At 43.0% G+C, this 24,869-nt stretch overlaps 1 protein-coding gene across 2 annotated transcripts in view; it reads left to right on the forward strand.

The window, feature by feature from the left end:
- The window catches only part of Irag1 (inositol 1,4,5-triphosphate receptor associated 1), a 101,405-nt gene extending 81,805 nt beyond the window's left edge, over positions 1–19,600 (forward strand). For both annotated transcript variants that reach the window (XM_090348151.1, XM_090348153.1), the window contains 7 exons: positions 255–396; positions 6,865–6,914; positions 7,631–7,738; positions 9,018–9,082; positions 15,819–15,938; positions 17,068–17,202; positions 19,049–19,600. In XM_090348151.1, coding sequence (XP_090204277.1) covers positions 255–396; positions 6,865–6,914; positions 7,631–7,738; positions 9,018–9,082; positions 15,819–15,938; positions 17,068–17,202; positions 19,049–19,292 — 864 coding nt within the window. In that variant the 3' untranslated portion in view covers positions 19,293–19,600. The remainder of the gene's footprint in view (positions 1–254; positions 397–6,864; positions 6,915–7,630; positions 7,739–9,017; positions 9,083–15,818; positions 15,939–17,067; positions 17,203–19,048) is intronic.
- The last annotated feature ends 5,269 nt before the right edge of the window (positions 19,601–24,869 follow it).

A 24,869-nucleotide genomic window follows, 5' to 3' on the forward strand; every position in this document is an offset into this window, starting at 1 on the left:
CAGGTGCTGCACACATCCTGCATTCACAGCTTAATCCCCATCTCCATGAAGCCTCACAACCCAGAAATAAATCGCCTCCTCCTCTTACCTCTTGCAGCATCTGGATATGCAGGTGCTTGAGTCTACCTCTTGACCCCCCATGCACACCCTGTGTCTTTCCATCCTCACAGCCCAGGGCCTCCCTCAGAGTAGACAAGTGCTGCCGGTGTCTTTCTTCCTACTTTCCCCAGCACTCACGCTCTCTTCACCTATAGGAAAAGCGCATGTCCAAAGCAACAGAGGTGATGATGCAGTATGTGGAGAATCTGAAAAGGACTTATGAGAAGGACCATGCAGAGCTCATGGAGTTTAAGAAACTTGCAAATCAGAATTCAAGCCGCAGTTGTGGCCCCTCAGGTATGGAACTAGATTTCAGCCCCCATCTTGGTCTTGTGGTATGGGCCCCTAATTCTCATCTAGGACTAGAGGGATCGGGATGGCCCCAAGACAGATTTCTAGGTGGGCAAGAGTTCCTGCTCCTCCCCACTGCTGCCCCTTGAGCCTGCGGGACTGGAACTCAAAAATTCCAGTGGCCTCAAAGTGACCCCTGACTCCTACTCCAGGAACCAGAGCACTGACTTCAGCCCACAGACTGTAAGAAACTTAACGTATACTGCCTGACAGTGACCCTAGACCTCCTCAAATCTTGGTGCTTTGGGATCCCTTTTTAGGTAGCACGAACTGAGGAATTTGGGCTTTATTGTGGAAAGCATTCAGGATCCAGCCAAAGATTTTCGTCAAGGAAATGGCATGTCGACTAAGGGAAATGTATGCAGTTTCAGTGGGCTCCATGTAATTGCGTGAGTCACATTAGCCGGGCAAGCCAGTGCCAGTAGCCCCATGGAGAGGCTATTGCTTCAGTCCAGCTCAGGACTACACCCTCAGTCTGAGCAGTGGGGGCAGAGGAGGGCCTGGGTAAAGAAGATATTGCTGAGATAAACAAAACAGCAAAACTCATAGGTAACACAAGTGTTGAAGAAATACTGTATACACTTCTATACAAATGGCTATAGGAACACAGAGAAGGGTCTACCAGATTCTGCTTGGGGGAGTCAAGGAAACTGGCCAGAGTATTAAAGTAAAATAGGAGTTCTGCAGTCAAGAATAAAAGATTTATACCAGGTAGAAGAATAGCATGGATAAAGGCGTGGAGGTTGGGAAGAAAAGATGAAGCAAATGGTTTGGTGTGTTTACACTCCTGGGTCATGATGGTGACATGCTGGTGGAGAGACTTGGTGGGTGAGGACTGCCCATCAGGCAATGCTAACACAAGCTTTTGTCCCTAAACACAGAGAGTCATCATTGGTTGAGCATTGTCACATGACATGATTTTATTTTTAGAAGATTAACTGACTTCAGTATGCAGGACATATCAGAGTAATAGCTGAAACAGGGAAAGACTAGCTGGGGGGCTCTTGCTTGTCCAGAAAGGAAATAACAGTGCTTTGGACCAGAATCTCTCCTTGGGTGCTGCCAAACTTGGGCTCAGGCTGAGTGGGGTGGCAAGCTGGGGAAAATAGCCTTTGTCACTTCAGGAATCCCTGTGGAATGCAAACATCCGTGTTCCCAAGGCCAGGAGGAGGGAAAGTATAACAGATGGAGAAACCTTTATAAACAGGAGGTTTCACAAGTTTCCTGGGGAATATCGGTAACACTTCCCAGAGTCTAAAGGCAGCACATACATGCTGCAAGCTGTCTGCTCTGGATCTCAGCACTCAGACTCCTGAGCCACAGGCATCTCAGGAGCAGCACTGGAAGTGAGAGAACTTGCCACATAGGAGGGAAATCCTAGCATATATGTTCTTGCTTTATCACTCTACCAGGTTTAAGGTCTCCTGCCAACTACTTTCTAACCACTTTTATGGAATGAAGCCACATATGGCGGAGACCACCTATTATACCAGCACTTCGTAGATGAAGACCAAGTTGTGAATTTAAAATCCAGCTACTTAGCAAGACCCTAACTTAAAAAAAAGATTTATATGATAAGGTAGGGTCTCCAGAATGGTTTTATGCAGTACTGGAATGTGGAGTTCCAGTATCCAGACACACAGTCCCAGATCTAAAGGAGCTCCCAGCCTATGGGAGCCAGAGCAGCACAGCAGGGGCTGTGACAGAAGTAAGAAGATTTCGGGGGGAGCATTCTGCAGAGCACACACTCACACCATCGGGGAATGGGATAGGGGCTCAGGCAAGGACAAGATAGCTGACTTGACGGTAAAGAGTAGTCACCCTACTTCTGTTTATTCAAGCTGTACCTGCACTTGCACTGTGGCTTAGGGAAAGAGCCCACTCAGCAGGCACGTCAGTAAGTTATGTTCCAACTATTCCCCAAGAGTCTGCTTTATATGATCAGGCATGTATGGCTGGGACCTGAAGAGTACAGTGAAATGAAATATGCATGATTTCAAAAGAGATAGTAGCCATTTTATTTTACTTTATTTATTTATTTAGGTTGGTTGTGGGCTTAAACTCTGGGCCTGGGCACTGCCCCTGAGCTCTTCAACTCAAGGCTAGTACACTACCACTTGAGCCACAGTGCCACTTCAAGTTTTCTGGTGGTTAATTGGAAATAAGAAACTCATGGATTTTCATGTCCTGGCTGGCTTTGAACCTCGACCCCCATATCTCAGCCTCCTGAATAGCTAGGATTACAGGTATGAGCCACCAGAGCCTGGTCCCATGTTGTGATTTTTTTGGGGTTTTTTTTTGCCAGTCCTAGGGCTTGAACCCAGGGCCTGAGTACTGTCCTTGGGCTTTCTCAAGGCTAGAGCTATACGACTTGAATACCACTTCTGGCTTTCTCTATGTATGTGGTACCAAGGAATCAAACCAGGTCTTCGTGCATGCTAGGCAAGCACTCTACCACTAGGCCAAACTCTGGGCCCCATTTTATGCTACTCAACATACTGATCTTCTGTAGTTTATTCCCTTAAGATATGTTTCTAAAACATAAAACCTAGGACAGGGAAACACTGTCAAATAACTCATTGTTATTTTCATTTCATTAATTTCTATTCCAAGGGAATAAGCACAATGAACTGAGAACAATCATGCTTAATTCATTGTATCATTGACTTTCTTGTTCTTTAAAAAAAAAAGCTATGACTTTTGCAAACTCCCAGTATTTAATATGTTTGTTTTAATTTGTATTTCCATGCTTTTCCAATTATTTATTGAACACTTTTACTTCTGCTTTTATCAGTACGCTAAGACCTTGGCCACTAGTAAAAATTAATATTTTACTAATTTATTTGAACTCTTGATTTATAAAGAATATTTTATAATTCTGCTATTCTGGCTGACTGGAAAACTTGAAAATCTCTTGACCACAATTATTTAGAAATTTCTGCTGGACAAAATAAAACAAGCATTATAAAAGAATAGCTGAATCCACAAGAAAAGAAATGAAATACATGGAAACAAGAAAAGAAGAGAGAAGTGAAACTAAGCTGACCTTGCAGCTTCCCTGGGGACAGAGTGGTTCAGTTACATGGGGGTTGATTCTTTGCACACTGTATAAGGAGAGCTTGAATATCTCACCTGTACTTGTGCAAAGAGTCCACACTGAGAAACAAACAGAATGATAACACCTTCCAAGGACTAGATCTTGAGACAGAATTTGCTTCAGGATGAAAGTGGTGCCGTGGCTCAAGGGCTACCACTGAGGTAATCTTGAGCTGAAGAGCTCAGGGACAATATGTAGGCCCGGAGTTCAAGACGCATGGACAGACAAAAATAAGTAAATGGAATTTGCTTCGGGGAAAAAAAATCACCAGCCAGCAGAGAAACAAAGAAAAATCTTATCCCCTGCACCCTAAGCTCTAGTAGGAAAAAAATACTTTCTCCTTCCTCATAGGAAAAGTACTTGCCCAGAGTGATAGCAAGGAGCAATGATGATGCAATGTGCAGAGAGAACCACAAAGAACAGCCAGATGTGTTTCTGGAACACCCTCAGCCACTCCAAAGAGACACACCACAGCCAGGACACACAGATACCTCTAAATAGAGCCTCCACAAAGACAAGTCCACAGTATGAAACTATATAGAATACACACACACACACACACACACACACACACACACACACACACACACACACACAATCTACCACAAATCAGACTCATCAGATCCCACCAGATGATAGGATTATATTCTAAGAACATCAGACAGTAACATAATCTAAATGCTTTTTTAAAAAATTAAAGACTGACAGATGACTTCTGATTTTTGCATAGGGGATAAAGGGAGATAGACCCTTTAAAATTTATTCATTCTAACATTCTCTAAAATAATCTTGTTTTGCAAAGCTTGAGCTATAATTTATGTGTATGATGTTCAAGTAATACATGTTTAATTGAGTCTATTCCTAAAGATAGTTCAATGAATTCTTCCAGGCTATGAGTTTGGTTTTTTGTTGTTTTTGTTTTTTACTTGTTTTCCTTTTAAATGTAAGCCAGTCACTAAGTCACTCATGCCTGTAATCCTAGCTACTCAGGAAGCTGAGATCTGAGGATCAAGGTTCAAAGCCAGAATGGGCAGAAAAGTCCCCATGGGACTCTTATCTCCAATTAACTACTCAAAAATTGGAAGTGTTGCTGTGGCTCAAAGAAGTAGAATACTAGCCTTGAGCAAAAGCATTCAGAGAGAGTGCCCAGGCCCTGCATTCAAGTCCCATGGCTGACCGGAAAAAAAAAACGTTTGAATGTGGTGGAGAGCACCTGTAATCCCAAATATTTAAAAGGTAGAAGTTGGATGAGGCCAGCTATGGAAAAATTAGCTCAAGATTTTATAAAAACAAACAAACAAACAAAGAGGCTGGGAAATGCAGTTAAAGTGGTAGAGTGATTACCTAATGAGCAGGAGGCTCTGAGTTCAAACTCTAGAACAACAAAAAAATTAATTATTGGAAGCACAAAAATAGAAAACATGAAAATGAAAGAATATGGTTATTAAAAGTAATGGTATAAATGTGGTAGCTACTGGAAATGAGGCAACTTCTCAATGCTCCAGGTTTTCTTTTACATACTTCTCCATCTCTCTAAAGTTAGGCAAGGCTATGTGGCAGTCTTTGTGAATGAAGAAGTCTCACAACTGAGCTGAGGCCCTTAACCAATACAGAGCTCATGCTGTATTTCCTCCTCCTGAATAGACAGACATTATTTCCCAGAGTAATAGTCTTGATTGGAAGATAGTGACTAAAAATATAGAAGATACGCTATAAAACATGAGATATGGAGTTTAGAGTGAGAAAGTCTACAGTACATTTATAAGGTGATCTACAGAGAGAAAAGCAGGGACTGGGAATATTCAAGGAATAGCTGAAGATTTTCTAGAACTAAAGAAATAGCCACATAGTTGGGTTCAGCAAGCATAGCTAATTGCATACAGAAGAAATAAAAACAAGTACATGCTAAGTGTAGAAGGGGAGAGATAAGGGGAAGAACTTAAAAGTAACCAGAGAAAGAAGTTGATTTACAAAGACTGACAAAAGCAATAACTCAAAAGCAATCATAACATCAGAAAATACTGAAGCAATATGGAAACAAGAGCTTAGTATTGAGTGATTGTTGTTCTTAATGTATTATGTTATTTCTCTTCTCTTTTGTTGCCCTTTGGTTAATCTCATATTGTTACTGTATCTCACTTTCTTACCTGGTATATTGTATATGTGTTTGTTTGTTTATTTGAAATAGGAAAGGGAAGGGGTGAAAACAAGATGATTGGGAGAGGGTGGGGGGAGGGAAATGGGGACAAAAACATGAGAAGGGGTATCAATGTGTGAGAAGTAATGCACCTACTATCTGGTGAATGTAACTGTATCCCCTCGATTACCTTGATAATAAAAAATGAAAAAATAAAAGAAAATACTGAATCAACCTCTTCAAAGACCTGAGAGCAATCTAAAGACTGGATAAACCTAGAAATGACACTTATACAGAAATTGTTACACAAGGCTGATGGCTAGGTAAGGATGTTTTGAGACAACTAGTTTCCTTGCTGAAAGAAGAACTCAAGGATTTACTTAAAGAACAGCACAACTGAATTCAAAAGAGAGAACAGGATGCACAAACGAATGATTTCAGTCAAAGGCATCGGTAGGCATGTGGGTAGATCTATTATAGTGAACAATTGTAGAGAGCATAACTAATAATGAAAGATTATTACGACTAATTCACAAATATAAAGCACAATGAAATAAAAATAGTAAAAGAATATAATTAAGATTAAAGGGGATTTCTGTTATTTTATATTCTATTCAGGAAAATAATAGAAATCTTGATTCATTTAAAATAGTGGCTGGGAATGTGACCTATTAGTAAAATGCTTGCCTAGCATGCACAAAGCTGAGTTCGATTCCTCGGCACCACATATACAGAAAAAGCCAGAGTGATACTGTGGCTCAAGGGTAGAGTGCTAGCCTTGAGAAAGCCCAAGGATAGTGCCCAGGCTCTGAGTTCAAGCCCCAGGGCTGGCAAATAAAATAAAATAAAACGGTATATTCAACGTTAAAGGAATACATTAAAGATTAGAACTAGAATGGATAATTTCTAAACCAGTATGGATTGGAGTTATGAGAAAAACAAATCAGTTCACAATGAAGTCAGTGTCATTGATCAACAAGACAAGTTTTGTTCATGAGTCCCCATTCCAAAGGCGATCATCTCAGAAAATGAAGTGTCTGCAACACCCAGACCCTGGACCCATCCCCTGACGTTCAGTTCTGGCCCATAGACACCTTGACTTAATTTTTACCTGCCGTGTCTTGCTAGAGCCTAGTCTAAAACTTACGTAAGTTCTTTTCTCTGTTCCTTCCTGCTGTAGAAGACGGGGTCCCTCGAACAGCTCGGTCCATGTCTCTCACAATGGGAAAGGTATGCATGTCCAAGGAACACTGGGAATGGCTCCCAGATAATGACAGAAGTTTCAGTGGGGCTGAGAGCATGGCCTAGTGGTAGAGTGTTTGCCTAGCATATACGAAGCCCTTGGTTTGATTCCTCAGTTACCATGTACACAGAGCCAGTAGTGGTGCTGTGGCTCAAGTAGTGGAGGGCTAACCTTGAGGAAAGCCCAAGGACAGTGCTCAGGCCCTGAGTTCAAGACCCAGAACTAGAAAAAAGTTTCAGCGATTACCTAAGCAATCCTTCACTCTTGGATACATAGGTACCTGAGACCCTCTACCAAGCTTTTATCCCTAGACTAAGTGGCTACTTGCCTTTCCTGCTCATATGTAATTTCCCTGACCCTCCCTGAAGTGAATGTGATATGATACATAAGCTTCACTGTTGCTATAGGCAGTTTTTATACATGATCTACAGCATTACTTGGACGCTGTAAGAAGGGTCATTTCCATTCCATTACTCAAGATCTCATTACCTAAAAGAGGAACATGTTGAGAAATTACTCATTTCCAACAGAAAATTTGGCCTCACTTTGATTATTCTTTCCTACCAATTCCCAACACTATCACTGCCCTGAAACCAAAATATCCACTGAATATTAGGAACCAGTAGGCTTTTCCCAAACCCTTTAGAACTATGATGGTTGCTCCCTCCAAGACAGTGGGCCCAGGTCACTTGTCTTCCCACAGAACATGCCCCGCCGGAGAGTCAGCGTTGCTGTGGTTCCTAAGTTTAATGCCTTGAACCTGCCTGGCCAATCACCCAGCTCATCACCTATCCCCTCCTTACCAGTCCTGGTGAGTATGATGCTACCTGCCTCCCAGAAGTTCATGGTTATGGGGAGGGCACCAACATGGGGGCAAGGCCAACAAAGGAGAGAAATTTCTAATACTGAATTAGAGTGATGGACTATAAAAACATAATGTAGACCAAACCACATATATTCCACTGCTCTAAAAAGGTCCCCAAACCTTGAATAGGGCTCAGGTAGCACAAAAAGTGTTCATCTAAACAGTTACTCTTTTATGCTTCATTCCCTCCACACACATTTTGCAGTGCCTCTGAGAAGTGACTAATAGGGTAGATCTTTGAACCCTAGGCTCTCAAATCTCATAGACTGAATTCTTAAGCTTGGCATCATCCTGCCTCAATTCATTGTAGCATTATTTATAACAATGAAACACAGAAAGCAACCCAATGCCATTACCACAGAGTTTCTATGGGATAGAACTATTGTCAATAATTTATTCTGAATAAGTAGCGTGTGTGTGTGTGTGTGTATACATATATGTATAATCCAGTTTTGTATTTTCAAAGAGTGTGCCTATATGAACACAGACAATTCGAGATGAACATATGTAAGACTATTAATAATAGTTATCTCTAGACAGTGATATAGAAAAGGGAGCTTTTATTCATTTTTATTTTGACATGTTGTTATTGGTCTTTTTATATTTATTTCTCTTCATCTTTGTGGTACTGGAATGTGAACTCAGGTTCCTATGCTTCTAGGCAGATGCTCTACCTCTTGAACTACACCCCAGTCCACCATTTCATATTTTTGTAGAAAGAATGTATAAATCATGAGTAAAAATATTCATCTCAATTTCTTTAAACCAAGACATTTTTCTATGAGGAAAAATGTCTCAGTGATGGGCTTTTGCAAATGTCTTTCTCCTGCCCCTGCGGGAACTTGGGATCTGCTTTTGGAACCAGGCTCACTGACGTTCAGTCACAATCAAACAATGGAACAGAGAAAACTGATGGTTGTCCTTCAGAATGAGAGCTCCAAGGGTAAACTCTGCTCTCCACTTGAGGAAACACAGAAGAAGAGAAAGAAAAGAAAAAAAAAAAACGGAGCCAGTTGTAGGTGCCCGAAGGATGTGACAATGAGGACAGGCACACAGGGAAAGCCCGAAGAAGAATGCACACATGGACTCGGAGCAGAGTGGGAAGTAGGAGAGAGGAGAAAGTGCAGAGGGAGGGGCGTGGAGGGGCAGCCTCGTCAGAGTTCTCAGAACCTTGGCTTCCCTTGTTTCTCATCTTTGCTTCTATCTCTTGTTTTTCTCTGTCCAGTCAGAATCGCCCAATGGCAAAGGAAACCTACCTGTCACCCCAGCACTGCCTGCACTTTTGGAAAAGTAAGTTCGTTGAGTTTCCTCTTAATGTTGGGAATCCATGAGGAGTCATTCCCCAGCTCATCTCTCCTCCCATCCTCACTTCCAAAATGCACTGGAAAGAAAAGGAAGTCCTAGGGCAATGCATGAAACTTTGAGGCCCACAACAATCCCAGAGCCATTTTGCAACATTCTCAACCCAGGGAGATGCTATTTTGAAGCCAAGTGTACCCAGTCTAAATAAGGTCCAGGACAGACCACCAGGGTCCCTGGTAGTTAGCCCCCACTGTTTCCACAGGGCTTAAATAATAACTACAGGGGTAGGACCTCTCCAGTGTGGACAGCAGGGTTCCAGCTCATTCTCTGCAGTTCCCTGGCCTCTGGTCACTTTCTATGTTGACGTCATCATCAGGTTTATGACAAATGACTGCTATTTCCAGGGGTTCCAGACAGGACATGTCTGGATGGGCACCACTTCCTCCTCCTCTCATTTCTAGGCGCAGATGCAGAAGGCTTTTCAGAGTCTTCCTTCTTAGCTTTCCAGCAAATTGGGAAAGAGGTCCTTTTCTAAGCCACCCACAAACATGGGAATGGGCTCATTGTTGTGGACTTAAACTGCTCATGAAGTTGGGGAGAGGGTCAACTTCTGCTGAAGCACAGAAAGTCCATGAAGAAGACTAAATTCCAGGGGTAGGTTGGGGGGGGAGGGTAGAGCACGTGTGTTGTTAAGCAGTAGGAAGGAAAATGAGTGTTGGGATAGCAGCCGATATGACTTTTGCCTGGCTTTTGTAGGCATCGATGCAATTGGAAGATCTTTTCATCTTTAGCCAGAGCAAGACAGACTGTTTCTATGTACTCGGAAGAATTTATAAGTTACTTTTTCATTTCTTTCATTCACTTGTTGGGAAACATCTGGATCACAGCTGCTACCTCTCAGCACTTTCCCCATGTGTCTTTCCTCACTTGGTGGAACAGATATCTTACTCTTCCTTCTTCCTTGCCTTTGGACAACCTTAGTCCTTTGTTTTCAATTGCTATTAGAAACATTTGGCTTAACCTTACAGGAAACGTTGTGCTGTGACAGTCCAGGCTCCCAGCTCCCACACTCAGCCTGAGTTCCTCACCTTTCTCTATATTGCAGCCTCTCACTTCTCACTTAGTGACTCCTTCTGATTACTGGCAAAGATTGCTTGGTGTTTAACCCCATTGCCACTTCACTTAACTCTTAAAAACTCACAGGTCGGCCGGGAGTTTGGCCTAGTGGTTAAAGTGCTTGCCTAGCATGCATGAAGACCTGGGTTCGATTCCTCAGTACCACATACATAGAAAAAAGCCGGAAGTGGTGCTGAGGCTCAAGTGGGAGAGCTCTAGCCTTGAGAAAGTCCAAGGACAGTGCTCAGGCCCTGAGCCCAAGCCCAGGACTGGCAAAAAAAAAAAAAAAAAAAAAAAAAAAAAAAAAAAAACCTCACAGGTCCTTCATTATGCAATATGTCCTCTCCCCTCAACTGTCTTCTTGATCACAGGGAAATTGGCAAAAAGTGACAAATTAACCATGTGGAAGAAGTGAAAGCCACAGAATCCTACCAAAGCCCCAGAGCCACAGTGCCTACTCTATGGTCTCAAAATCTTTCCAGAAACGGTCACATAGGCCCTGAATGAGGAGCTCCCTACACTTTTTCCTCTCATCCCTCTCCTTTCAGAGGGTCCTCTGAAGCCGGCCACTGCAGGCTTCTAATTATGTTGAGGCGGAGCCTGACTCTGAAAACTGATGTTCTGCCACCTGTGAGCTGCCAGCCAAGCCAGTGTACACGAACATGCACTTAGTAGGAGAATCTAGGATGTAAAGTTGGGGGCTGCAAGCAGAACCCCAAACCTAGAATGTCAGTGGATTAGAATCACTGGTGACATTAACTTCCCATAGGTTAAGAATCAGGCAAGGAAGGATCTGAGTGAGCATTAAAGCTAGTTAAAGGTTCCCAGGAGGGAGTGTAAAGCTGCCTCCGGAAGCTAACCAGAAACCACCATCAGCCTCATGTGTGCTGAGACTGACTCATCAGTTGGAAGCAAAATCAAAATAAGCATGACTGCAAATAGGAGAGAAGACTCAAAGGAGAGACCAGGGACTGTTAGTGCTCCTCCCTCTGGATTTACTAAAGGTGCCAAGTGCTTTCCATCTGAAGTCTTGAAACTAGAAGTGTTTAATACATCCCCAAGCAGCCAACAATAAGCAACAACATGAAAATGGATATGGATGTTCACAGTTAATGAATCCTAGCAACCCTATCCATATTATTGAGGAAAAAGCATTGCAATCTTATTATATTACTAAATAATGGAATGGCAGAAAGACAAGGTATGTGAAGAAAACATTGGTTAAGGGACCAGAATACACTTCATAAAAGTAATCACTCTGCTTATGTATCCCACTGTAGTGCTAATTATGACCTCTAAAATCACATGTACACTTTTGAAGAAGTCAAGGAAAATTTCTTAAAGATTGTACAGGACACTAAATTTGTCCAGTAAGTAAGTAAATTGTCCCCTTAAATAAGCTTTGCAGCCTCAGAAATATAAAATGATTAGCAAGGAGGGAAGAAGATGCGCTACCTCAGGTCTGCTAGGCCAAGCGAGCAGAGATGTCTTAGACACATTACAGATGTGTCCATTGAAAAGGACTGGAATCACTTTCAAATATTTTTTACTAGGTGGGGACAATTCAATCTAATATGCCCACCAGCAACGTATTTTGACTACCTAATTCACATGCTATTAAGAGCTGAGCTCATTGAAAACAATAACCCACATTTGAATGAATTCACAGAATTTCCAAAGCTAGGAATAAGTGCCAAGATCTGTATTTCACCCAGAAATCCCTACAGTAGCCATCAACTGTGCTCAACATAGGTTTACAGACATGAATACAGACTGCTTTAGCCCAAACACTGAGTTCTTGGGGAAAATACTTACAGAGAAGACTTGCCCAGTTCACAGAATTCATACCCAGGGAATGGATACATCATAGTGAATTCAGGACAATGCAACAAACACTCAAAGGCACCTTCTGTGCACCAGGCACCATTCTAACTCAAACATAGTTCCACCACAGTCCTGTCTTCTCCCCCAACCCCTACTCACCCAGGGCTGGGCTGGGCTGGGTAGATGTATATAAAATGGCCTGTCTGCGTTACAGTGTTATGAAGGTGTGGTGAGAGCATAGAGGGAAGGAGGGTTCCAATCCACCTTAACTGGAGGCTTCAGAGGAAAAAAAGATATCAGCAATAAATTTCATAGAGGAGATCAGTTTGAGCTGAAACTTCCAGGTAGTTGGAGAAGATACTTAGGGAACTATTGGGCCTTCTAGAGATCAGGAGATGACAACAAACACTGCCTATTTCATGCATCTCTGCCACCGCCACTCCTACCCACTCTGCCCACATTAAACAAAGGTCCACCCATCTCACACTGATCAGCATTCTGCAGAAGAAAGGCCACATCCTTGGCCTGCTGGTGGGAATTACTTCCTTCATTCAAAATGGTCTTTCGGCTCTGCACACCACTAGGTAAAGGTCTATTAAAAGGGTGGACCCAAAGTGGCCTGGAAGTTGAATCTTTACATGCAATTGAAGGCAGAAGGATCCCAGTACTAATAACGTGACTTTAGGCAAGTCACTTAGTCAACCTGAGTTTGAGTTCTTGCCCATCAGCTGGGATAAGAACTCCATCCATCCTCAAGGGTGTCGGTGCAGTCAAAGCGTGGCTGGGTGTCATCTTGCACAAGGGCACATTGGAGCTATGCTCTCAGCCTCATTGTTTAACTCTTCTAAGCCTTGGTTTCCTCATCTGCCAAACTGAAGACAGTAAAACATGATATGGTTATCCAGGAGTCTTAAATGAACTCTTAGAACCTGACACACATATGTAAAAAAAGTAAGTAAAATTGGTTTCCTAGCTATGTAAGCAAAAATGTCAATGCCTTGTGAACAATGAGCCAGGCATAGTAAAAGTCTTTCTCAGGGTCACTGTGTCGACAGATTATACAGTAGAAATTCATTAAAATAATTTTTATAAACTTACAAATTTTCCATTTTTGAAATGAGTTCATATTTATGGTTCCCCTCACTGTGAAGTGTCAAGGCAATCCATATCAAGTTCTCTCTTTTAAGGATATAGATAATTGTTGCCTGTATTTTTGGTTTGGAAGAGTCTCAACTTTTTACTGACACATTTACAAGATAATGGCACCAATCACAGTAATAAAGACAATTTTCTCAGTGTCATATTCCAGAAAGTTTATATAGTTTTCTTCCTTTTTACACCATCCATCAAGTCTGTATTGTTATTATAATTTTGTAGTAGAAGAATCTGAACTTCAAGAGGGTTAGATAATTTGCATGTGTTGAAGCTAGGATTTGAACCCAGGTTTATTTACCTCAAGCAGATTTTTTTTTCCTCTATAATATATTGTCCTCCTTGGCTCTTGTTTAACACTAAACCTCGAAGGTCAACAGCTGTAAGTACAAGACATTAAAGAGTGTAATACCAGTACTTCATTTCTGCTCTCTAAATGTATTTCATGAAGGAGTCACTCTCCCTGCCCTTGGCTATAGCTATGTTTTTCTTCTCTTGCTCCAGTCATCTGGACAAGTAGGAAACTGCACATTAGGTAAAGGTCACATGGAAGGGAGTGGATAATGTAACTTGCAAAAAGAGAAATGTTATGAATAGCTGGTATTTTTAGAGTGTTATCATTCTTGTTCATAATGGGTTTTGGCTTCCAGCTTGATGAAATGTAAATTTTCAAGGTCTGAGTGAAAACTAAGGAATACAAGACCTATGCCAAGAATGGAGAACAGAAGGAAGGCTCACTCCCAAACCCTGCCCAAGAGCTCAGGGACAGAGGGCAGCTGTGATGTCTCCTTACCTGGGCCAGAAGGCTCTGCTCACAGTTTGGCCTTGTTTGAGGGCTCCTCCGTGGCCATATTACTCCCACTGGGATTCTGGATACCCAGGTGGGCTGCAGGATCTCTAGGGGGAGGCACCTTCCCTAGTGTGTCCCATCAGGACACTTCCACTGAGCCTGGGACCCATCCATAACCCCAAGATGATCTCAGCACGCCCAGCCTTGCTACTAGAATTTCTAGGGTATTTATTTTCTTGCACTGTATGTAGTCTTAGACCTTCCCCGGGATCACCTACCTCTCAACAGATGACATTACCTTCTATAGAGAACATTTCAGTGACAGGATGGACGTCCTATCTTCCTTCACCAATCCCCAGCCACTGTCTTTGCTTTCTGCTCTTGGTTATAACCAAGGAGCCATTCCTCTGCCTTTTTTCAGGTCTTGGTTTCTTTAGTTAAAGAAACCTTTAGTTAAGATAACCTTTGGTTATCCCTCTTAATCCCTTTGCTAGATCATTTCTATCTGCATCCAACTGTGATCCCATCCTCTAACCTGCTGCTTCAGCTGAGGGCTCCCTCTAATATTCCCCTCCATTCCCCTTCAGGGCCAGATGAGCACCTGTGTCTCCATCTTTGTCACCCCCCCCCCCACACACACTTCTTTATTAAGTTTTTTCAGCTATCTTTTTCTCTTAGCATTACCTCGGGGTTTCTTTTGACTTCTCCATTATCAAGTCTAATAGCCAGTCATCTTATCTATCCTATTGGATCTAGAAGGCAATGAGAAGCTCTCCCATCCTGACACATTTCCCTCCTGGCTCCCAAAGCTTCACTTTCTCCTGGCATCCCCCAACCCTTCTAGCTGCTGCTCCATCTTTGCAAGCTTCTCCTCCTGCTCTCCCCGCTCCTCTCCCCAGCTGAGTGCAGAGCTACCTGGGCCTGGGGCTTTCTCCTGGGTCTTCTCATTTTTTTCCATGCTTTCTCCCTAGGAGATCTTGTTCATTTCCATAGCTTTGAACTGCATGTATATCTGAGGACACCAAATTAATATTTCCTGCTAAGAGCTCTCTTTCACCTGTCTTGGGTATATCCTCTTGTCTGCTTGACATGTCAGTTTGGACACTTACCTTAATCTCTGCCCGACTCCTCCTCTTCAGCACTTTTGTGTCTCAGTTCTGTCTGAGGTGGTCTTTGAGTGCCATGGATACCCTGAGCTGAACCTCATTTTTCAAGCATGAGCTTCAATTGCAGCACCTTAGAGAGCCTTTTCTGGCCTTTTACATTAAACATATTCTCTTCCTATTTCTTGTCATGCCAAGGTTTTGTTCATAAAGTGTTAGAATTTGTAATTAATTGTATTTTTGCTTTCTGTTTATTTTTCTTTGGGGATTGGTGAGAAATTTCTCCTCTTTTTTGGCCAATTTTTTTTCTTATTTCCTCTTTTAAAATTCCACATTACAATATGCCCATGTCTTTACTATACTCTGTAAATATTGAAAACAATGGGTAGGAGTCGTGAGGCTCAAGATGGACTACAGGTAAGGAATGACCCAGAACATGCCTATATTTTCCTCATCTCAGCTCTGGAAAATTCCAGATACTTGTCTGCAGCACTTCCTGAAACCGGTATAGAGGTGGATTTGAGAGCATGAGGAGACTGGGAAGTTATGTGATTTTGCTATTTTTTTCAGGGAGGATTCGTGGAATAGAGCCTTTATAAAATCTTGTCTCAGGGTAGCAAGATGTTTTTTAAATCTGAAATTTTCCTTATAATCAGAAATCAGGCCAGAGGCATGGTTTTGTTCACAGACAATCAAACTCTCCCTGAAATGACACCCTGTACTTCCTTCTTCTCATTAGTGGAAAGACAAATGGGGAGGCAGATTGTGAAGCCACAGCCCCTGTGCCACCTCTGAGCTGCCTGGAAGAGATAAGCCAAGAGACCAAGGCCAGGATGGAGGAAGAGGCCTACAACAAGGGGTGAGTCAGACTTGAGCCACACCAAGGGCACCTGGCAGATCTCAGACAGTACCTTCCCACGGCCTCTCCTGTTTCTTAGGGGCATTAGGGAAGCAACCAATGGCCCCAGAGCCTGCTTGGCCTGGAAGGAACTCCATAGGAAAGAGTGAGACTGTTCCACAGGAAAGAAAGAAGGAAGCAGGGTCAGAGGGTGTGGTTGGACAATAACTAGACTACTCTCTTTTTAGGCTCAAAGCCACAAGAATGCCACTGCCCAGAATGGTCTGGAAATCAGGGGCCCAGGGTAGGTTCCTCTTGGTGGTGCCTGAGACTTCCTGACATGTGCATAATGGGCATGTTGCTGCCAGCAATGCCCAGGGGCAGCTGCGTCTCTGCTGCCTAGAACTTCCCTGGCCACCCCTTCCTAAAAACTGGAGTTCTCCACTTCCACCCATCCCCTTGTCTAAATGAGCTTCAATAGGACCAGCTATTTGTCACTGGGTGACAGCATAGATCAGGGCTTGGGCACAGACCTCTAGATGGAAAATCACCTTCAAAATGGCATGGAGCAGCTTCCCACACACACTAATGGGATTGCCCAGCTGTGGAACAGTAAATAGCTTATGTTCAGAGCAGTCCTGAGGAGAAGGACATCAGAAAGCTCCAGGAAAGCCTGTCTTTACATTCACAACTGTCATCTGCCCCTGGAAAGTGTGAGGGCAAACTCCTGTGCTAGCTTTGTGAATATTTACCAAATGCCTCTCTAGGTCAAGGCTTGGTATCTCTGAAAAACATTCCAGTGACCTGTGACAGGGGGGCTGTTCTACAGCCGAATAGCTTAAGTTCCAAGATTATGCAAAGAGGAGATGCAGTCTTATCTCTACGGAATGTTCTGTTGGACACGAACCTAGGCAGGAGACCCTGTCCCACATTTTTCCCCCTGTCAAGTTTGTCACATTGTCACATAAACAGGAAGGATGACTGAGGAGTGAGGGGAAATTGTACTGACATAAGCCATGTTGAGGCTCAGTGGAGCTTCCCAGCTTTTTCCTGTTGTGTGGAACCACGGGAAGTATGTATCCTTGGAGAGGCTCACTCCAGTCCCCCCCACGGGCTATTCCAGACTCACTTGCTTCTTTCTGATCTCCAGATACCAGGAAGGTCTAAAGAAGACCAAAGAACTTCAAGACCTGAAAGAGGAGGAGGACGAACAGAAGAATGAAAGTCCTGAGGAACCTGAGGAGATGGAAGAAACTGAGGATGAGGAAAAGGACCAGAGAAGCAGGTGGGAAGCCTGCAATTGGAGCCTGTGCCATTGCTGAAATGGTTTACAATTCACTCAACTGTTGACTTGCACATAATCTCTGGAAATGCCAGTGAAGTACAACAGTGAGTCTGAGGCCCAAGTGTGGAGACAACAGACACCAACGGGGCACTCATTTGGAGTGAGGTAGAGGAAATGAAGAACTAAATGGTTAATGGGATATTTGCAAGATGCAAGGGGTCCAAAGTGGTGATGAGCTGGGCAAGCAGCCATGGAGAGCTTTTAGGAGCTGAGAAAGGTTAAAGGACTATGAGTAGACTCGTCTCCAGCCAAACCATGGCCCGCACATTTTCCAGACATCCCCATAAAAAAGTCAAGATGAAGAGAGCTGACCTGAAAACTAAGAGAAGGGTATATATTGTAAGAACAAGGGCAAAATAGAGGAAATACAGGAGGTAGAAGACAAACTTAGCTAACTGACAAGGGTGTCTCCAACAAGCTCAGTCATCCAGAATCTCTTTGTTTTGGACTAAAAATTGGTATCTTTTTATTTAAAGATACTTCGTGTTTCAAATACATGTATTTTCTCCTAAATTAGGGTAGAAGGAAGTACAACATGTAGATAAAGAGATTGTGGATCCTGTATCCTGTCCCATTTGTGGTCCTGCATGGCCTTTAGAACACAGAATAAGAGAAATAAACTCACCTAGTTTCAGCAAATTCTCAACCCCATTAGGCCTGGATTTTCTCATGGAAGAGCTGGTGCCCATAGAAGAGGCAGACTACTGCCCTGTAGGTATAATAGCCATTCACTAACATCTTGGATTTTGTGGATGGCCCCAACTTTATACATTCTGCGTGATGGTCCCTATTAACACATTTACAGTATAAGCTTTGAAATTTTATTTATTTTTAATGTAGCTATAGCAACCTTGGAACACTTCATCAAAATCTTTGTTTTCAGATGTTTGGGCTATTCTGGGGTCCAGGGCAGTCCCCAGACAAAATGCTTATCTGATTTGCTGCTGAACTTGGGAGAGGGGATGTGTCTGTGACTCCTTGCTGCTAAACTGGAAACCACCTCCATGCAAAGGTAACCAGTGAAGGCTAGAAGCAGGATGACTGTGCTTTAAAGCATATAGGAGTCATCAACGGAGTCCACTAATGAAAGATTCAACCAAAGGGATAGTTCTCAACTTGGGGTTCCTTTGAATCCTGTTGTTCAGGGAAGAGCCATCCAGGAAGGAATACTGGGGTGGGGAGTTGTGGGGGAAGAAATGTTCCAATGGAGAGGCAGCCTGTGCTGGCCTGCCACCTCTCCTAATGAAAGAAGCTCAAATTTAACAAGGATAATCCTTGCTGTAAGCAATGACATCCTGTTCTCCTTAAGTCCCACCTCCCTCGTAGGGGTCATCTGCTTTTATTTTTCAGGCCACAATGCTGTATCTTCTCCTTGAACATCATCAAGCACAAGCCTGGGCACAAGCTCTCCGTTGTCACTTTAAATACAGCTAAAATAAGCTAGAACATCTAATGCTTCCAAACACAGAAAGAACAAAAGGGAAATAAACAGAGAGAGTACATGGAATATAAACAGTCTGGTTTATAAAGTACAGGCCTTATCTAGCTCATTTGATCTTAGGCATTTGGCAGCTCCTTACCACTGGCACTTTCCCTGGAGTTTTATGAAAGGGTGAGGCCTAGGGTATTTTCAGCGATTGTTGCTGACAGATTCTATGCATAGATTTACAGAGAACCCTCCGCTATAGTCTGCATAGAAGATATCCTCAACCAGAGAAGCACGGGGCTGGGCATAATCATATGTATTCATTATGTTAAACCCTTTATCTATTTTTATCGTTGACAGTAAACTTGAAGAACTGGTCCACTTCTTACAAGTCATGTATCCCAAACTGTGCCAGCACTGGCAAGTGATCTGGATGATGGCTGCGGTGGTGCTGGTCTTCACTATTGTGCTGGGGCTCTACAATTCCTATAACTCTTGTGTGGAGCAGGCTGATGGAGCCCTCGGAAGATCCACCTGCTCAGCAGCCCAGAGAGACTCCTGGTGGAGCTCGGGACTCCAGCATGAGCAGCCTACAGAGCAGTAGACAGCCTGATTCTCATCAAGCTCTGCTCCAGTGGATTCGGCCCACCCCCTGTCACATCCCGTCCCGATGTGGACACACTGCCACCCATCTCATCATGGAATGAGGAGGGATTTTTTTTTCACACTCAACACCTATTTTGGAGTAGCTATAGTGTGAGCTATTCATACACAGTAACTAGATGTTCTCAGAAGATAGACACAACCGCCCTGAGAGTGAATCTGCTGGAGGAAGAAGTGACCTTGGCCCAGAAACTCCCCTGCCTCTTGCTCAGATGGTGGGGGGAGAACTGAGCCATCATCACCCGGGCATGGGGGGGGAAGTAAGATGCTCACTGTTTGTTTTCTTCTCATCACAGTGGCTCACAGTAAGATGTGTGCTTGCCAGCTCATGCTGACCCTAAAGATGGCACAGTTGGAATGGGGAATATCGTTCCATTTCCCATCTCATTTTCCATGGTTATCCTTCTCCCATTTGGAAGCACTGTTTCTTTTCACAGAGTAGAAAGGTTTCTCAGAAAAACACATAGGCTGAACTTAGCTTAGTGCTTGAAATGAAATGAAAAGATATGAATCAATATATGCATCCATTCATATTCAAAATCCACACAACATGCACAAAGCCAACAACCCCCTGAAAATGTACTCTTGGTATGTGCTCTGCAGCAATAAGATGGTTGTCAAGCCCATCCATCCTCAGACTTCACTAGGTATGGGGCAGCCGTGGGACACCTGCATAGTCCACATGGACTAAAGTTTGACACTGAAAACTCATGGCTTCAATGCCATTCCAAGCTGCTGTACAGCACCTTCTGTTTTCTATATGTTTCTTCACTTCAAAAGTGATTCTATACACTTAGCCTCTTGGGTAAGCGAGAAGCAATGGTGTGCCTTCACCTTTTCTCCCTGTGTATGTGTCCACGTGAAAGGGGAAGATACCTTTGGACTTCAGGTCACATGAGATTTCCAATCTCAGGGTTCCCCCTGCTCAGCATAAACCAGAAGAAGCACATCTCTCCAATTTAATATCTCCTTTCCCTCTTTTTAGCCATTGTCTTCACTTAATTAGTTTAGGCGCTGCTGGTTTCTGTTGTGGTTGCTTGTGGTTTTGTTCTGATAAGGTTTGCTTTTGTTGCCAACACACATAGACTTACTATGAGTCAAGTATTATCTCAGTGTCATGTAAACATTTGTTTAGTCATCAAGAAAAAAAAAAGAACAGACTCAGAGATGTATAATACTCTTCCCATTTTCAGAAACTAAGGCAGAAAACAACAAGAAATTTGTCAAGCACACACAGCTAGTTAATAATGGAAAGTATTCACAGAGCCCTAGCTCCAGAGACTGTGTGCCTGTCCCCTCTGCTGTGTTGCCTTTTCCACTGCTTCTCTAGCTAGATGCAGTCCCTGCTGGCCTCACTCCCTCAACTAGCCTTCAGCTACTCCAAATCACCTCTGGTTCTCCAACTGTCTCTCTCACTGACCTGAACTTCCTTCCATTCCTGAGATTTTTTTTTCCCCACCAATGTTTTCTCATCCAGCAAGTCTTGAAGGCCAAGTGTAAACAGTTTGGTGATCGCTTTCCCACTTTCACCATACCCAACATGATGAGTCACCACCTCTGTGTTTTCTAGCACTTGTTAAGTATTTTCATCATTGACCTCTATATATAGTCTATTACCATAATTTATTGATGCATTTGTCACCTTGGGCATTTTTCCTCAAAGACAAGAGCCATATCTTACCCATCTCTTGGGTAGGAGCCTAACATGGTGGCTGAAACTTGGGAAGGCATCAGTAAATGTTAGACACAAGAATAAATGAACAAATGTTAGAACAAGAACATTTCAAGGGGGAGAGCAGCCTGGGACAAATGATATTTTATGGAGTTCTCCAGTATCAACACCATCTCTTTGAGAAAAGCCACATCTTTCTTGTGACCTCAGCTTGTTCTAATAGTTCTGCATTCTGTGTGAGAGCAGGAATAAAAAGACTAGTAACACCACCATTTCTAAGCTGAGGGACTGTGTTCAATGCAGTCGCTCCCTTCAGAGGACCTAGACCTCTGGACTAGGGATGTTCAATAAACAGCATGCATATTCAAGTGGGCATCTTTTACGATGGCTGGAAAATGACTGAGAGAAGCCACCAGAATTTCCCAAGGATGTGCCATTAGGGTAAAGAGGTGTAGATCAAGACAGAGATTCTTAGGGGCATTAGTGGGTGGTTTAACTGGTTTCTTCCACAGAGACCAGATACAACAGAAGGAGCTTTGGTTACTGAGCCCCTCAGAGCCAGAGGCAGGCTGTGAATCCAGACCCAGAGAGAGAGAGAGAAAGAGAGAGAGAGAGAGAGTAGCTGTGGCCCAGGATTCTAGGTGGCCAATGTCCAATCTCAGCTTTCTTCAATGCGGACCAGGCTGAGCTGGTCCATGGTCCACAAGTTCCAACCCCTGTTCCTAGGTAAGACAGAGGCAAATAGGAGGTGGAAGGAGATGCAGAAGCATCTCCAGCAGCCCTACAGGAGGCCCAGAGGAGTATATCAGGCACAGGACTCATTCACACTACTCCATTTTGACTTAGAGAACTCAAAGAAAAGGAAGGACAAGGCAGCCATTTTACAAGGGACTAGCAGAAAAGTACTCATTGGTGTATCCAGAAATGAAAGATCAGCCCGAAGCAGTTGTGAAATGGAAACAGGCCTTGTAGTTCTGTGACACTGACCTGAAATAAAATGCTTCTGAAACCTGACATACTCTGTTTAGCCCTCGGACGCTGGTCACCTATCTTCAGCTGCAAATTGATGTGTTGTTTGCATCGTGATTGATGTCACCTAAAAGGACCTTCACTTTCTGGTTGCCACAAACCATTTGTATTGCTCCCCTTGTACAACCTGGCAGAAGGAATGGAGAGGGGGAGGCTGGCTTTTTGGATCGCTGACTCTCAGTCCTAATATTCAGCCTCACACCGGTGTGCCAGCATTGAACTGTAGTGTCATATACCTGAGTTTGAAAATAAACACACACACACATATTTCCAAACTTTGGACAGCAATCAAATGCCTCCTCATTCTGTGGAGTAGAGACGCAGCTCAAATACAACCCTGAATTAGATGCTCTTGGAGATCAGTGCTTCCAGAACCAATGCAGAGGCACAGCCATCCAGTCACTGTTCTCCAGACTCCCCCACAAGGACTAGAGCAATCCGTCTTCATCCCTTACCCCTCTCTGGGCCTAGTTTCCCATACCTTTCAGGTCTATGAGGTTAAAATGTAATACATTGTTCAATGATAGACTGACTTTTCACCAGACCCTATTTTCACAGCTCCTCTGGGTTTTGGGTTTTTCTTGAAGCAGATACAGGGGAAATCCTGGATCTAGCTCCCTAAAACCAAATTCCCGTACAATATTCAGCATTTTCAACTATTCTCTTGGTCCATATTGGAGACTGAATTCAAGGCCGTAGGCTTCTCAGGCAAACACTCTACGACTTGAACTATGTCCCCAATCCGTTTTTGCCCTCATTAGTTTTCAAATAAGATTTCAATTTTATGACTGAGTTTACCTGGACCATGATCCTATTTTATGTTTTACTCATAGGCTGGGATGATAGGTACATGCCATAATGCCTAACTTCTCCTTGGTTGAGATGGAGTCTTAAAGCCAGAGTAGGCAGGCTTATCTCTCCAATTAACCACCAGAAAACCAAAAGTGGAGCTGTGGCTCAAAGTGATAGAGTGTTACCTTGAACAAAAGACTCATGACTAACCAAAAAGGAGGAGGGGGAGGAGGAAGAGGAAGAGGAAGAGGAGGAGCAGGAGGAGGAGGAGGACGAGGAGGAGGACGAGGACAAGGAGAATGCTTCTATGCTCTTGAATAAGTTTGCAAATAGATTCTTTCCCAGAGCCTCCAGCTGACACTTTGATTTCAGTGTGGTGAATACCAGAGTAGAGGAACTAGCTAAACTATTGAATTACCCAGACTTCTAACTCACAGGAACTAAGATGAAAAATAGATGTTATTTAAAACTGCTTCCCAAAGACATTTCACTCCAGTCCTTTAAGGTACTTGTACAGCAAGAAAAAAATGATATCATGGTTGTATTTATAATACAACCTGGCAATAAATTAATAACTAATCAATCAGTCAATATCCAGAACAGGCCCCTGATGCTTTTTGAGGTGCTGAGACGAGCATAAGACCTTGTACAAGTTCTCTATCACTGAATTACATCCCAAACCCTTGGATTTGTTAAATAAATAAATAAATAAATATAAAGGGTAGGCTCTCTTTATCCCAACTGGTCTTGAACTCATCAATCATCCTGACTTTGCTTCCCCAGTGCTGGGATTACAACTGCGTACCACTATGCCCACCTAAAACCAGTGCTGTGGGCTCAAGAACATAGTTTCTGCATCAACTCAGTTCTTTCTGAAAAGGACCTCAAGACAAAGATCAGAGGCTGTGACAGTACAGTGTGTTGAAGCAAGCAATCATATGCCAAACCAAGAAGCAGAAAGGGGACAGACAGTCAAGGGCAGGCTTGTTTCTTGAAGAGCAACTCTTTTCACGAGAACTACAAAAGGAATCACACAAAAAGCTGCTCCTGTCTCCAGTGCCTAAGAGTCTAACACATGCTCCACTTAGTGCCACACTAGAGAGAAAGCCTTTAATCTCAATGAATGCTATGGGTATTCCAAGATTACTGGGACCTAGTAATTACTACGACTTGCTCTGCCCCTTTACCTGTGGGTAATTTAGTGAGATCATCTAGATCTGCTTCACCATTCTATTTGGAGGTTTTATATAATATTTCTAACTCATAGTCCACAAGATCATAAAGTGTCACAGCTGGACCTGGTGGAGAAGACCAAGTATAACTCAGAAATACTGGACTTGGAACTGGATAGAATTGTGAATGGCCTCCCTTGAGAACAGAGCTCCATATTCCACGCATAAGAGAAACTGAACCCAATATCATGTGTCCAGAAGGGTAAACTGTGTTCACCACATTGTATCTCCTTTTACTGTTAGAGCTTCTTTGTAGTTAGGTTGGAACATGTGAGAATGTTCTACCCAATAACCTCCCTGGTAGAAGTGCTGGGTCCCAGACTTTGCTCAAAATGTCAAACCTTCTTTGGCAACATTTTCCTTACGGCTCTTGCCTTTGGCTTTTACAGCTAGAAAACAGTCTAGTCATGGGTGAGAGGCACCATGTGGCCTACACATCCCCAGTTAGCATGACAGATAGTAAGCTCCAATGTAGAATTTCTAAACGAAGGGTAATGGAGGATGTGAGTTTGATCAAAGTATATGCATATGTGGGAATAATCCCAAATGAAAGCCCTTTGTACAATTAATATACACTAATAAAATAATAATGAAAAGGAATTTCCAATCATATTTCAATGGCGACATCTCTCAATGAAGATATAAAAAATTAGGGCATGGTTCAAATGGTAAAGTGTTTGTCTAGTTAGCATGAGGCCATGTTCCCAAACCCCGTACTTAAAAGAAAATTTAAAGAGTCTTTCCTCTTCCAAAAACTCATTATTAAGCATCAATACTATGAGGTAGATTCCCT

The sequence above is a fragment of the Megascapheus bottae genome, chromosome 16 (assembly GCF_031878675.1).
Source record: "Megascapheus bottae isolate mThoBot1 chromosome 16, mThoBot2.hap1, whole genome shotgun sequence".
Classification (NCBI taxonomy): Eukaryota; Metazoa; Chordata; class Mammalia; order Rodentia; family Geomyidae; genus Megascapheus; species Megascapheus bottae.